Source organism: Schistocerca cancellata, chromosome 6 (genome assembly GCF_023864275.1).
Source record: "Schistocerca cancellata isolate TAMUIC-IGC-003103 chromosome 6, iqSchCanc2.1, whole genome shotgun sequence".
NCBI classification, from domain to species: domain Eukaryota; kingdom Metazoa; phylum Arthropoda; class Insecta; order Orthoptera; family Acrididae; genus Schistocerca; species Schistocerca cancellata.
Window position 1 is genome coordinate 578,967,242 of NC_064631.1, and position 16,636 is coordinate 578,983,877.

Below are 16,636 nucleotides of genomic sequence, written 5' to 3' on the forward strand. Positions count from 1 at the left end.
TGTATGTGTGAATTTATTTACAGTTGCTACCTGTCATATATAATCTCGAAAAATTGAGAAGAGCTATTTAGTAACTAATATGCTGAAATATCACAGTTATTTGTCAAACTTTGCAATATAAATGAAAACTATTTTTTCAAATTGTTGAACATTCGGAGTTTTTGTTTCTGTTGTTAAATATTAGCAATATTAATTAGTTCTGCAATGACCAGATCATTAATTTGTCAGTATATTAACAAGTATAATCTGAAGATGGTACTCACAATATGATGATGAATCAATGGCATGCTCACTCCTTACATTCTTGAGTGTGTTGTAGTTATACTAATGGAAAAATACAACCATTAATGTCAGATCTGATCTAAAATAGTCTTCTTCAGCACTGCCCAAATTATCCCTGCTCCCTCCAAGTTGTATAATTAAATTTTCTACGTATTCTTCCCCAATGCCTTTGTTTTTGACTGCCTCTTTGATGACACTTGCAGTACTGTTCACAAATTTTGTCCATGTCTCGTGTGTCACTTGATTGATAGCTGCTACAATCAGAGTTTCAACTTTAGAGATAATGAATTTTTTATTGTTTACAGCAATGTAATTTTCTATTTTCACCTTTAACCCTTTAATGGCATTGAAGTGAAAGTGGTACGGAGGAAGCCGAACAGTTTCATGCTTGTGCTCTTCGGCAATCTCATCAACTACTTATGTCGGAAATTGCGCTTTTTATTGTATCACAATTCTCAGTTGTTCTGCGTTCTTCATATCTTCGTTGAAATCCACTTTTCGTTGTTTCAGCCACTGAATAGTATCTTCTTTTTTCAGTGTGTAAGTTAGTGTCCTATTATGAACAGTGGAATGATACGGGGCATTGCCCATGACGATCACTGATGGACTTCTCAGATTTGTCATAAGGGATGTTTCGAAACACTTTTGAAAAACCACACTGTTCATCTCTTCGTGGTAATCACCTGTCTTTTTTGAATGAAATGTTAACTGGCAGTGGGGCACATAACTGTCCGTTGTACTTGCACGTGAAACAATAATTCACCTTCCTTTTCCAGCAGACATTGCGTTGGTCCGCTCTGGTGTTCCATCACTCCGACCCCTATGTAATGAATGGCTGACGTTAACCTACGTTTCATCTATGCGCACTATATTTCCAAATCTCACACCCACAATTCTGTGCAGAAATCTGCACCACAATGCAACCACATCTGCCCTTTCCCTCTATGTTTTACGTCCGTTAAACACTGACCAGCTGAAGCCTATGTCTTTCAGCACTGTATGTAATGAGAATTTGCTTCGCAAAGATCATTGTTCGGAAGTGACTTGAGTAGAAAGGGCTGTTGCCTTCTCTAATAATAGCCATTTGAATGACTATGAATAGGATCTTTCTGGAAATAGTCCAAAGCTGTCACTTGCTTCTTCCTCGGCCGTTTCTTTCCTGGGGTATGCAGCCTTGCTGTGCCACTCTCACCACAGTCTATACTGTACTGTTCTTTCCGTATTGTAACAACAGTATTCTTGTGTATTCTCAATGCTGTTGTTGCAGACCTCTTAACAGCTGAACAACGGGAAATAAGGGTCACCTTTTTTTCTTTTTGTTTTCAAAGTAGTTCCTCACTGAACACAGATTTGCAGACCTGGCTGTGTAGCACACTTTTTTCCTCCGTTTCACTTAATGTGTTGGGCTGGCACTACTCATCTCGCTGGGCACTGTTTAAAAGGAAACAGAAGTAAATAAACACTAACAACAACAACAAATACAAAATAAACTAAGAATTTAGCTATTAACACAAAGGACAACCAGTTGCACGTGAGACACTCACTAGCATGTTTCCAACATGTTTGCGTCAGTTTTGCAGAGTGGCAATGTAGCTCTTGTTCTCTGCTCAAGTGCAGTCCTTCATTGACTGGCTATCTGCTGTCGCTAGACAACAGGACGATGTTACTGAGCTGTCAATACCAAAGACTCATCTCCCAGTCTATATGTTGGTCAGACAATAGGCACAGTGCATGAAAGAGGTGTAGAACATGATTGCCACACTCACCTTTTGAAACCCAGTAAGTCAGTCATAACTGAACATCGTCAGGGCATTGCATGTATTATTGTACCATGGAAATCTTGATCCTTCTGGGATTCAGAATCAATGGAAATAAATTTAGCAAAATATGGGACCTGGTGATATCTTTAATCTTTTCAGAAAGAAAACATTTTATGACCAATGACACATTAAAGAGTTCATTTTGATATCTGAATTTTAACTCTGCAATAGCACACCCTGACAAGGAGCGCACATGTATCACTATTACATATGCACCTGCACACCATAGATGGGGCAGTATTCATAGAGGGCACAAAACTCGACAGAGAGTCACTCGTGTAGCACCTCTGCAGCAATTTTTGGTATAAAGTTAATGATGTGAATGAGCAGTCTCCAGAGCAAAATAGTCAATTGAAGATAGGTGAATAGTTGTTAGTCAAAGTATCATGGCAAGAAGTCTACATTATCCAGCTGCTGTTCCAGAACTTCATGACATACTCCGTAAAATATGGTACAAATCAGAGACACTGATAGGATCCACATTTGTCTTCTAAGGCTGAATCGTCACACATGCACAACTGATGAAAATCACTTTACTTCCCGTCAAATGTGTCACTAAACCATGCTCTTTTCCCAAACATTTCACACTCACTTTCAGACACAGTAGATAGATCCTGAAGAATTTTAATTTCTCTTAGAATTAGATGGATACCAGCTTATGTACATGGCTGACAACTGGTACTTGGAGATTCTGTCAAAGAAACATCACAATTGGAGAAGTTCATTCTCACTATTGCTTCTAGTGATAATTTACAAAATGTATTCCTCTGTAAAAGGTCGATGTTGTACCATTTTCTTCCCAAAAACAATAAGATGGAAACAGCAACACCAGACCACAGCAGCAAACACGCATAGGGATCCCAATTGAGCTGTATAACATAGAAACTTTTTGAAGTGCTCAGAGGGATGAGGGAAGTTGACACGCCTCTGCATGTTAACGTATCCAGTCCACATATATACTTAAGGAATCATGACTGCATCTAGAGCTGTCAAAGATTTAATGAGGTGCTGTTACTGTTGATAACCAGAGAATATTTCATCAATGAATTAATTGAAGCACATATTCAAAATAAACATTCTAAATGAAATGTTATTTTTCAGTACATTGTTTATCTGTTCCATAAATAATTGCAAATACTGTAATAGATTTTAACAGAGAAGTTTTTTGTGGACTTACTTTCCAAATATCTCATTTTCTCTTTTTCTGCATGACACTTATGGAGTTTGTTTTTTCATAACAGCATCATCTGTTATGTACAGTATAACAAATGTAAAGGGACCATTTCACATTGGCAATAACATTACAATTAATATGCCATCAAAACAAGAAAAATCTGCAAAGACATCGCCCAGGAGGATACCTAAGGCTGTAGAAGGTAAATGTGGTAATTATTTGTATCCTTACATGTATCATGATGTGAAAAACTTAAATAGTGTGTATGCATCTTTTATTGTATCTCCAGTACTGTTGAAGGGGTGGAGCAATGAAAAAGAAAGAAAACTGCACACCACAAAAAGTTCAAAAATGAAATTAGTGTAGATGCTAAAGTGGTGATACATCTAATGATTATATAGCTTGTGAAACAAAAATGCAGGTGCACACACACACACACACACACACACACACACACACACACACACCAGTGCCATGGACTTTATGACCAGTTGCTTGGGTAGACAAGATGCAGGAGGATCTGCAGCGAATTGACGCATGGTGCAGGGAATGGCAATTGAATCTCAATGTAGACAAGTGTAATGTGCTGCGAATACACAGAAAGATAGATCCTTTATCATTTAGCTACAAAATAGCAGGTCAGCAACTGGAAGCAGTTAATACCATAAATAATCTGGGAGTACGCATTAGGAGTGATTTAAAATGGAATGATCATATAATGTTGATCATCGGTAAAGCAGATGCCAGACTGAGATTCATTGGAAGAATCCTAAGGAAATGCAATCCGAAAACAAAGGAAGTAGGTTACAGTACGCTTGTTCGCCCACTGCTTGAATACTGCTCAGCAGTGTGGGATCCTTACCAGATAGGTTTGATAGAAGTTATAGAGAAGATCCAACGGAGAGCAGCGCTCTTCGTTACAGGATCATTTAGTTATCGCAAAAGCGTTACGGAGATGATAGATAAACTCCAGTAGAAGACTCTGCAGGAGAGACGCCCAGTAGCTCGGTATGGGCTTTTGTTGAAGCTTCGAGAACAGACCTTCACCGAGGAGTCAAGTATTTGCTCCCTCCTACGTATATCTCGCGAAGAGACCATGAGGATAAAATCAGAGAGATTAGAGCCCACACAGAGGCATACCGACAATCCTTCTTTCCACGAACAATACGAGACTGGAATAGAAGGGAGAACCGATAGAGGTACTCAAGGTACCCTACGCCACACACCGTCAGGTGGCTTGCGGAGTATGGATGTAGATGTAGATGTGACGTGGCTACTGGGAAGATGGGGGAGGGGGCAGCCACAACTGTTTGATGAATTGAAGCACATGCCTCATCAGGATTAATCCTGCTAATGGGTGAGCATCATGTAATGCACAATGTTGAGTGTGAGATTGTCTTACTTTGCCTTTACAAATGTCTGCTTGTGTCTGTGTATGTGCAGTTGGATATGGGTGTTTGTGCGAGTGTATACCTGTCCTTTTTTCCCCCTAAGGTAAGTCTTTCCGCTCCCGGGATTGGAATGACTCCTTACCCTCTCCCTTAAAACCCACATCCTTTCGTCTTTCCCTCTCCTTCCCTCTTTCCTGGTGAAGCAACCATTGGTTACAAGAGCTTGAAATTTGTGTGTATGTTTGTGTTTGTTTGTGTGTCTATCAACGTACCAGCGCTTTCGTTTGGTAAGTTACATCATCTTTGTTTATATATGCAATAAACTTCCAATGTTTTAAGGAGTCTCATCTTTAATCAGACTCTGCATGTTCTCATCATCCAGGTGTTTCTTTGACTGTTGGCTTGGCTACATTCTGTCTGTCTATAGGAAAATGGTTTTCTTCAATGGTTAATTTTAAATTTTTGTTTCCAATAGTGGGTACTGATATATTGTCCAAATAGCACAAATGTATTTGTTGAAGACGTAGACTGTGATGAAAATGATTCAGAAAAACAGGATAGTTTGTAGTAGTAGATAAGTTTTCCAGAAAAAATTGTCACTCGTCTGCGGAAAACACTACGCATACTGGTTAATGTGGATGCTTCTGAAAGGGATATATTGGTTGCCATCCAATGGTAACTCCTTGTAGTGCATTTAGCATTTTCTGTACTTGGTGTTGTCGACATTCTGTAAACTCACTGGCAGGTATTAGAGCTGAAACATGCCTATACCAAATGCACACACAAAAACAATACAGTATAACACTGCTTTTATGTTCCCGGAATTAATGTTTTCCCGCCGTTTACGACATTTTTTGTCGCTCCTGTCAAATTTCCTATGCCCAAAATGTTAATTTCCACCTGATTTTGCACCAGCATGTTAGACGGAGGTGTAATTAGGGGAATGACAAACAGTAACTTAACGAAGGTTTATTCAGCAATTGCACATACAAGAATGTGGAGCGAACTGCCTCCGGCCAGAACACATACAGTATTTATACAGCTACAGAACATTCCAGTACAATGATTCTTGCCATTTGTGGATACTTCTAGAATGTACTCAAACCGAATATAGAAATTAAAATTGTACAGTCCATGTGAGTTTCGAGCTCATGACCCTCCATGCAACAGTTTAATATCATAACCACTACACCAAGCTGCTACTCAGCTCCTTCTGCGACATTGCTCCCTCCGCAAGAGAACAGCGTCTCAGTGTTATGGCCCCCCTAGTCTGGGAACAAGTCATCAGTCCTGCATGCTCCAATTCCCGTTGACTGCTGGTGATCTTAGAACTTCTTTTGTCGCTACGCTCTTAGTCACCTTTCCGCTTGTTGCCTGTCGCTGGAGCTTCAAATTTACCCTGGGTTGCAGGTCATAAGTAATGTCAGAAAACTGTCTTACAACCTTTATAAGGTCCAAAGTAGTACCTGAGGAGCTTCTCAGAGAGACCAATCTTCTGAACAGGAGTGAAGATCCAGACGAGGTCACCAGGCTGGTAGACAACAGGGCAGTGGCTCACATCATACCTTCGGTGATCGTTTTCTTGAGCCTGCACTGTGCGGAGTCAAGCTAGCTGCCGAGCTTCCTCCGCTCTCGTTAACACCTGGCTGATGTAGTCGTTGTCCACATCATCAGGATGTAACGGAAACACAGTGTCCATCATTGTAGTTGCCTCACGCCCATGCGCCAGGAGAAAGGATGTAAATCTTGTGGTGTCTTGTCTGGCAGTGTTGTAAGCAAACGTCACGAAAGGTAGCACTTCATCCCAGTTGCTCTGTTAAACATTGACAAACATTGATATGCTTCAGCTGTTTTCACGGTTTTTGTAGTGGCATAGCGTGTCGGATAATCAGTGCAAACAGTAATCCATCCATTGCCACTCAGAGGTGGTCAATCCAAACATGCTGGAAAGGCGTTTCAGCTGGTGGAATTGATATGAGTCAGCCAGGTGGTTTCTGAGGGACTGCCTTTCTCCTGTGGCACTCTAGACAGTGCGACACATAGTGACGGACACTCCTAAATAAACCTGGCCAGAAAAATCTCTTGCAGATTCTATCGTATGTCTTAATAAATCCTAAATGTTCGGCCTCAGGTGTGTCACAGAATTTCTGTAGAACGTCTAGGCACATGTGTTCAGGAATCACTGGTAGCCACCTCTTTCCAAATGGATCAAAGTTTTTCTTGCAAAGTAATCCATTAACTACCTTAAATTGTCCTTTCACATCCTCTGACCGATTTAAGGCAAGCATAATTTGAGATATCTTGGCTTCCTTCTGCTCAGCAGAGAGATCCTGGAGTGCAGCGAGACAGTCACTGTCTTCATCAAAGTCTTGATGGTCTGGCACAGGGTTTCTTGAGAGACAGTCGGCATCTTGGTGTTTTCTCCCACTTTTGTACACTATGTCAATGTCATACTCTTGAAGATGTAGTGCCCACCGGGGAAGTCGTCTTGTTGGAGCCTTAAGACCTGTCAGCCAACAAGTAAATGATGGTCTGTAACAACTGTGAATGGCCTTCCATAGAGAAACTGTCGAAATTTGCACATGGCCCAGATCACAGCAAAACATTCTCTTTTTGTAGTTGCTCTCAGCTTTAGTAAGTGTTCTACAAGCATAGGCTATAACCTTTTCTTTTCCATCCGAAATTTGCACCAGAATAGCACTGATCCTAGACCCACTGGCATCTGTGTGTAGTTCTGTAGGTGCTCTCTTATCATACAGACGAAGTACAGGGTCAATCGTAAGAGCTTTTTGCAACACATCGAAAGAATCTTGTTGAGCACCACCCCAGATAAATTTAGCATTAGCTTTTAACAACTCTTAGAGTGGCCTGGCTTTGATTCAAAAGCATTTGATAAAACGACTGCAATAAGAACACAATTCAAGGAAGCTTCTCACGTCTCTAATGCTTTTAGGCATTGGAATTCTGTTATAGATCTCACCTTTTCTGGGGCCTGTCGCACACCTTTGTTTAACACATGGTGTCCAAGTATTTTGATTTCTTTTGCTCCAAAGAGATACTATCTTGGATTAAAGTTTCAGTCCGCCTTGTTGGAGACACGACCCTCAGTCTTTTTATATGTTCATCAAATATCTCTGAGAACACTATAATGTCATCTAATTAACAAAGGCACATTGACTGCATCAGGTGACTTAGAAGATTTTCCAGCATCCGTTCAAAAGTTGCTGGTGCATTACACAAACCAAACGGCATTACCTTAAACTCATACAGGCCCTCAGGGGTGAGGAATGCAGTTTTCTCACAATCAGCCTCATTTACTTCGATCTACCAGTATCCTGAGTACATGTCCATGGTTGAGAAAAACTTAGCCCACTTCAGACAATCTAGTGTATCATCAATTTGTGGAAGAGGGTAAATGTCCTTTTTAGTTATCTTATTAAGCTTCCTGTAATCAACACAAAAGCCCCAACTGCCACCCTTCTTCCTGATGAGGACCACTGGTGACGACCACGGGCTCTGCGAAGGCTGAATGATGTCATTCTTCATCATTTTCTCTACCCTGTCACAAATTACTCAATGTTCCGCTGCTGACACGTGGTATGATCTCTGGCTTATTGGTTGATGGTCTCCAGTGCTAATACAGTGCTTCACTGTCGATTTATCTAATTCGCTCTTCACCTGTGGATTGAAGCATTCAGAGAACTCTTGAAGAATGGCAAGTAGCTTCTTCTGTTGTTCCTTAGTCAGATCTGGTGATAGTCAAACTAGAAGCTCTGTTTCTTAGTGGTAGCACTAATTTCGCCCACAGACTCTGCATGGGAAGTTTCTATGACGCTCAGCTGTCCTTCAATTAATGACTCAGTGTTTGCTACGCACATGCGTCTTGGAAGGTTCTCGGTGACAGTTAACTATTCACAATTCACCGAATCCATTCTTAAACGAGATGACAGAGGCTGGGATGACCAAGTTATCCTTCAGTGGTATGCATCTCTTACATTCCACTACAAGAACCATGGGTTGGTGCATGGCATGACACGTGACAGTTACCTTTCTAGCGCTGACTGCAGGAATAATTACTTCACTCAGGACACACAATCCCCATGCACTCGGATGCGCATCTTCCTGTCCACAGTATGTCATCTCGTCTAGCATAATCTTTGAGTGACCACAATCTATAATTGCCTGACAAGCTTTCAAAAAGTCCCACCCGAGAATGACGTTGTGACTACACTCATTTAAGATGATGAATTCTAAGGGCTGTGTAAGGCCACTTATACCCACACGAATGGTACATCTTCCTGTAGATTTTACATATTTCCCATTAGCCACCTTCAGCAGAGATGTTTTGTTGTCGATGAATACGGTTTTCTGTAACTGGTGACGATACTTCTCCAAAATGACTGAATATTATGCTCCAGAGTCAACAGGAGCTTGGGCTGGTCAGCCATCCATGAGGATATCGACGTAGTTTCCTATAGTTTTGTAGTTATCGACAGCGGAGGATTTTTGTCTTTGGCGGCCTCACCTCCAAGGAAGGTTGCACCCGTTAGTTTTCCAGGTTGCCGCGGCTAGGTGATCAGCTGGAGCTTCTAAATGGCAAAGGAGACCTTGATCGGCGTGTTGGGAAGCGTCCTCTCCAGCGACTAGCTTGCAGCAGTGGTAACCTATGTCGTTTTGCACCCACATCTTCTTGTTCATTTTCGTTGTCCCGGAGTTGGTGTCTGCTATGATCGGTTTGTCTGCTGTCTTCTGACACGGGTGTCGTCAAATATCTGCCACCTTTCTCGACAATAGTGCACCACATGTCCCAATCGTCTGCAGTGGAAACATACTGTTTGGTTATCCTGGGTCCTCCAGACATCATTCTTCCTTGATGCCCAGACAGGTTCCTCAAGCGGCATTGTAGGAACGTAACTCCACCTGGGTCTTGACTTTTTCACCGTTTTAAAAGGAAATGAAGGACGAGAGATTGGGTTCAATGTCTGCTCCGCTTCCTCCCTTATGATCTCTCGAAGCGTCTCGGTTTTTTGCTCACCATGCAATTCAAGTGCCTTCTGGACTTCCTCTCTCACCATCTGATGAAGAACACTTGTGAAATCTGTTGCTTCCTCCATCACAGACATCTATATGACGTTTGGAAACCGTTCTAACTTCTTTCGTGTAATTATTTTTTGATGCATTGTCTCTATATACTGGCACCTTTTTATGAAGTCGTCTGCTGTCGAAACTTCCTTCAGGAGTAGGGCTTGATACATGTCCTCAGCAACACCCTTCATGAGATGTGCCATCTTATCTTCCTCCTTCATTCTAGGATCCACTATTTTACACAGCTCCAAGATGTCTTGAATGTAGGATGCTGTAGTTTCTCCTGGAAGCTGTCCCTTGGACTTTAATTCATCTTCAGCCTTCCACTTCTGTCGTTGTGTGTCGCTGAAATAATTGCGCAGTTCCGCCTGGAATACTTCCCAACTTGTGAACTTCTCCTCGTTGTTCTCATGCCATTGCTTGGCAGTGCCCTCCAAGTAGAAAAATACGTTAGCCAAACACACGCTGTCATCCCATTTGTTAAATTTGGCTATATGCTCATATACCTTCAGCCACTTGTTTGGATCTTGGCCATCATCACCAGAGAACCCGGAAGGATGTCTTATGTGGTGGCACACCGTTGCTGTCATCGTAACATCCTCTTCTTCTGTCTCCGATAGATTGCGATCTGTTGAATAAAGCTCGAACTCGGGTTTCTCGCCACGGAAACGGTGGCTCTGTCGTGGCCTGATGGGAGCCATTCTGTCATCGATAATATGCGCTATCACAAGTTCCAATACCCAGCGCCTCCACCAGAATAATTTCAATTAGATGGAGGTGTAATTAGATGAATGACGAACACTAACTTAACTTAACGAAGGTTTATTCAGCACTTGCACATGCAAGAGTGTGGAGCGAACTGCCTCCAGCCAGAACACATACAGTATATATACAGCTACAGAACATTCCAGTATATTGATTCTTGCCATTTGTGGATACTTCTAGAATGTACTCAAACCGAATATATAAATTGAAATTGTACAGCCCACGTGAGTTTTGAGCTTGCGACCCTTCATGCAACAGTTTAGTATCATAACCATTACACCACAGCTTCTTCTGCGACAATATATGTAATTTTCTCGCGATTTACGCATTACGAAAAATGTTTGTGGAGAAAAAATGATGCTGGCATGATGTTGGCTATCCAGTAGTGTTTACAAATATTAAATGGTTAAGTTTCTTGACACCAGGGCACTCTACTTAGTGGATTTGAACCAGTAAATGTGTAAAAGTTGGAACAATTCGTGCATTATGTTCCGCCACTGCCAAGCTCTACTTGACGTAGTGGCTGATGGGAATAACTAGGTTCGTTCAAATGAAGACGATAGGACCAGTCACAACCATTTCCAAACTGTCTCTATTGTGCCATCGTTGTTTCGTGATTGTTGTGATCATCTTGACACCTTTGTCGAACCATATTTAGCGTGTTTCAGCATGTGGCCACTTGGAGCACTAGTTGACATAGTCATTTACTTTGCAATGTTCACATGTTTATAGTTTAAACACAGTGCCGGTTATGTATTTTATTCATGCAGAGCAAAACATGTTTTGAGAATTTATTCTCTTTGTCGAGTGCAGTATTTACATATGTATTTTTTGTGATGTTGCACAGACAAACGTGTGTGTGTGTGTGTGTGTGTGTGTGTGTGTGTGTGTGTGTGTGTGTGTGTGTGTGCGCAGTTTTCTACATAACTTATGAGGCACAGAACCTTATATCCTCAAAAAGACAACTATAGTGCAAGATACATAGAATAATACATATCCCAACACCACAGAAAATACTTATTTACATATTTGCACTTGACAACGCGAATAAATTCTCGAAACGTGTCATGCTAAGCATGAAAAAATAAGTAACTAGTGCATTATTTCAATGTATAAATAATGAATGACAGCAGCAGGCTCTCAAAAACATCGATTTTGACATATGAAATTCAGTCAAACGTTCTTACTTCCCCGACAGTTATCAGATCCAGTTACATCAGCAGTTTTTATTAGATAATAAACCTTCATTAGATAATAAACAAGTCCCTGACAAGTCTAGGTGCCTGTTATGTTCATATATCATACATAAAGTGTAAGGAAGTATCCTGTATGTAACTTTTACAGCTTAAAACGTTGTTTCCCATATTTTACATTTTCCCACATTCTACACCATTTTTTTTTTTTAAGTCCCTTGAAAAGTGTAAAAGCAGGATTTCACTGTACTTGGCTAAAGTTTTATCATTCTAACACTTGAAAAGGACCAGCATACACCTCAGGGAGCTCACAACTGTTTCGTGAGTATGAAGTGACAAGCACGAGGCCTCAGGCTATTACTGCAGCTACTTCATTTCTTGTACTGCAGTCTCCCATCTGACTATCCTTACTTCTCTTACTCTGTATCCCATGGTGACCGCCCTTGATGCTGACTTGGTCATTACTCTAGTGCTGCTTTCTTTCATTCACATCTTTATTCATTTTTGTTACATCAAGTTTTTGTCTAAAGTAATGTTTGGTCCCTTTTGTGTTTAACCTGCATGTTCTAAATTTTCTAGCAGTGTGGACTCGTTGGGGATGGATGTCTTAAATAGTCCCAGCCGCCTACAGTGTTCAAGATAGTCTGTGCGTGCACAGTATCTTCGTAGACTCCAATATGTGCTTAAAAGCCAAGGCAGTGGGGATGTTAATGTATCTTTTCTGCTGAGCCCCCTGACACAACACAGGGATTACACCTCTGATGCCTGAACTGCTGGCTCCGCACGCATGTCGAGGGGTACCATCTTCTTGGGGCACAAGGACTCCCAGCAACACCATCATGCCAGATGACATTTGCTGCGTCTGGATGGTGTCCATAGACTAACTGGGGTAAGATTGGAAGCTCAATGCAATGACCTCCAACCGCCCCATCTTGTCTGCGGTCATATAGCTCCCTCTCGACACCCTCTGAGGTGTGTACCCAGTCCTGTGACTCATGTGGACCTCTTTCGTGGCCCTAAGAAAAATGCTGACCCCACCATTCATAGATGCCTCTTCCATTTGATTCTCCGTGTCTTCCATTATTCGACATATATCTATGTGGGTATATAGAAAGTCAATGACAGGGTGGGTTTTCCTTTGCACATGCAAGGAGGGATGACAAATATTCTCTTCAGAGTGCATACAGTGTATACACTGCAGAATTGGTCACAATATCATGGGCTCTGCTGTACATTTAAATTCTCGCCACAAAAGGCTTACTGGTTTCGTGTCAACATTGTGAGTTGGCTATAAGGCATATCTCAGTGCTACCACAAAAAACCTTTGATCGCTAACATATAAGGTGTAATAGTTATCCTCCACAATTTGTAAATGACTGTAATATTCACCTGAATACCAAGCCACCAAAGGGTGGCATACTTCTCTCCAGCCTCTTTGAAATATGATATCGCACTTTGCCAACTGCTTATCAGCCACACCAGACTTACCCACAAGGTTTTGTGCTAAGAGGACTCCCCGCAGTGCGGAAATGAAGGTCATCTCATAATTGCCCATCTTCTAGCAGATTGTGTCTTTCTGGTGGGTTGAAGATGGGCAAATAGACTTGTCTACGTCATTATCTCAGATACTTGTGGATGGTGGGTTAGCAGCTACCAATGTCCTACATTTCCTGAGGGAAGGCAGATTTTATAACAAAATTTAATGCACCTCCACATTCAGTGTCAGGGGTGGTTGTGGGGGGAGTACCTCTCGCTCCGTGCCATGTGCCCTGAATGGTCTCTAGCTACTTTCTCCCTCTGCACAGTTTTGCATTCTTGTACTTTTATGTACCTATTTTATTTGTCTAACTGTTTAAACTAATTAGCTCACTAGTCTGCACAGTCTGCATTTTCTCAGCCCATTTTAGTTGCACTGATTATGGTAACACATCCTTAGGACCTTGAGTTGACAATTTTCCTTATGTTGCAAAATGCCCTTTTACATTATTTTTCTGTGAACTGAGGCATCGATAACCAAATAGTTTAGTCCATTTGACTCGTCGTTGTCATCGTCATCGTAATCATCATCATCAGCAGCAGCAGCAGCATCATCATCATCATCATCATCTGGAGAGGACTGTGCTTTGGTTCGTACAGATTTTGTCAAAAAGTGGAGTCCCTTTTGTACCACTTTGGAAGCAATAGTGGTGTGAGAGCAAACAACTCGGGAAATTGCCATTCATAATGTTTATTTACCTCCAGGCAAGCCAGTTACTTACATTGAGGAGAGCTCCATAATGCATAAACTCCCCCCACCCTTCCCCCTTTCCTCGTACTTGGGGATTTGAATGCACACAGCTTCATGTGGGAAGAAACACTTTGTCTGGTTGGGGCCTTCTGATTGACCAGCTTATTTCCGATCTTTATCTACGCTTCCTTAGTGGTAGTAATTCAGCTATTGACCTTACAGTTTCTCCCTCCACTCTCATGGGTTTGTTACATTGGTCACTCCACGATGATCTTCGCAACAGTGACCGCTTCCCCGCAGTCCTTTGCAATGGTGGCTACCTGCGTTGTCCATTAAGCCCTCGTAGTCTTGGTGATCAAACTCTTGTAGAATATCTGTTAATTGATTTGTAGTAATTGTGGAAATGATGTTCACTATACAGATTTCCATGTGATATGGCTTTTCCCCTCACATGTATTACCAATACAGAAATTCTGAAGACTAGATCAAATTTCAAATAAAATGTTTTTATACAAGTCTGTATCTTCACCTCTTGCTTCACTGTATGCAGACATGGCATTAATGACTTTATACTGCCTGAAGACAGTCTTTTTCAGACACAATATGAGCAAAACACATTGGCTGAAATTAGGTGAATCATGCACACCCTGTAGAGTTTTTGAGACAGTCACCAACATGATTAGATATCAAGTGCAGAAAATACCAAAGGTGTTCCATAAGAAATGCAACCCATTTTTTTCTGAAAGCAGATTGGTTTAATTCAGGATTCCAATACACCATACTATTCCCCACTCTTTTGGCTACAAAATCCTTTTTTTCAACATAATCTCGATTCAGTGTGACGGATTTACGTCATCTTACTGAGAGGATCTTGATGTCTGCACGGCACCACTCTTACTGGATGACTTCAAAGTCTTGCTCCATCAGTAACCTTCCCATCATCCACATACTACTTCCCATGGAGAGCATCCTTCATTGGACGAAACAGATGGAAGTCGGAATGCGAGATCTGGGCTTTAGAATAGGTGAGGAGGAGCAGTCCAATGAAGTTTTGTGAGCTGCTATCGGGTGTTCAGACTTGTGTGAAGCCTTGCGTTCTCATGGAAAATATGTTCTTTTGTGTTTTTTGTGGTGATGAACACCCTGATGTTTTTTTTCTGCAATTTCCTGAGGGTAGCACAGTACGCATCAGAGTTGATCATTGCATATGAGTGAGGACATCAAACAGAATAACCTCTTTAGAATCCCAGAAGACCATAGCCATGACTTGACTGGCTGAGGGTGTGGCTTTGATTTTTTTCTTCGGAAGAGAGATGGTGTGGTGCCACTCCATGGATTGCCATTTTGTTTCCAGTTCAAAGTGATGAACCCATGTTTTGTCACCTGTGACAATGTTTGACAAAAAATTGTCAAGATCAGCTATGTAACACGCAAGCAATTCCATAAAAATTGCCCTTCGTGGCTCTTTGTAGCCTTCTGTTAGGTGGCAAGGAGCCAAACAGGCACTCACCTTTGAGTACCCCAACTGCTGGATGCTGGATAAGTGTGTGAGCACTACCAACAGACATCCTGTTGAGTAGCAAGGAGTTTGACTGTGGTCCGTTAATCACCACAAATGGTTGTCTGCACATTGCAACATGCAGGAGTCACATCTGTGTGCTGATGGCTGGCTTGCAGGAGATCAGGCAGGTTTGTGCGATGTTGTTGTGGAGGTGACAGATGCCTCGCCCAATCACTCACTGTGCTTTTGTTCACTGCCAGATCTCTGTAGGCATTCTGCAAGTGCCTAGTAATATCTGCGATACTCTGGGTATCCGCCAAAAGAAACTCAGTGCTAGAAACCCACCTCTGTTACAGACACCATTTTGAAGACTACTTATAATGCCGCCACATATCGGAACTTTGTGAAACTATAAGGGGTGGACAATAATATTTGATGTTGTCCCACAACAAATTCCATATTTTTTTCAATTGACCAACTAAAAAGTTTTGCATTACTTATTGAATGCCCCTTGTACAATACCAGTTATAAGTAAACAACATCCATCATTTCAAAAGAATTAACAGTCACTGATAAAAGTACATCAGATACTCAATACATACCTGCTAATCATATAGATAGTCAAGATTTTCATAGCAGTGTTAAGTATATACTTGACAAACACTGAATAGTTTTATGATTGTCAACAAGGTAATTATCAACATTGTAGAACTCCTGAATTGACTTTAAACACAACTTAGATTAGCCACAGTTTCTCGAAATCTCCTGTAGATGTTGTGTGAATGTTAGCTGGTTCCAGACTGAAAATTTTGGTTGGAATCGTGACTATTTAAAGACTGGCAGATGAGCATATTGCGAACTCCAGAACTACATGAGCATTTGAAAAATGGCTGTTATATTTTGCTGTTCAGGATGGACTCTAAGTAATAACAGTAATTCCTCTGTACGTCCATATTTTTAGCAATGGTTGCGGGACTCTGCTGCTCAATAAAGGATGTCAAATTAACACATTTCAGCCTTCAATTTTCAACCTTATTTTATTGAGCAACCAGTTTCAACATTTTATTACTCTACTAAGGTAGATTATTCCTTCAAGTAAATCAGGGGCCTGAAGATGGCATAGTAAAATGCTGAAACTGGTTACCCAATAAAATAAGGTTGAAAATTAATGGCTGAAAGATGTTTAATTTGATATCCT

The 16,636-nt window shown here is 41.3% G+C and overlaps 1 protein-coding gene across 2 annotated transcripts in view; it reads left to right on the top strand.

Annotated features, from left to right (window-relative positions):
* The window catches only part of LOC126191414 (protein immune deficiency), a 59,576-nt gene that overhangs the window by 31,940 nt on the left and 11,000 nt on the right, over positions 1-16,636 (top strand). Inside the window, exon 3 of one of the 2 annotated variants that reach the window (XM_049932283.1) lies at positions 3,344-3,478. The exons of the other annotated variant lie outside the window; for it this stretch is intronic. Coding sequence (XP_049788240.1) covers positions 3,344-3,478 — 135 coding nt within the window. The remainder of the gene's footprint in view (positions 1-3,343; positions 3,479-16,636) is intronic. 2 annotated transcript variants of the gene reach the window in all.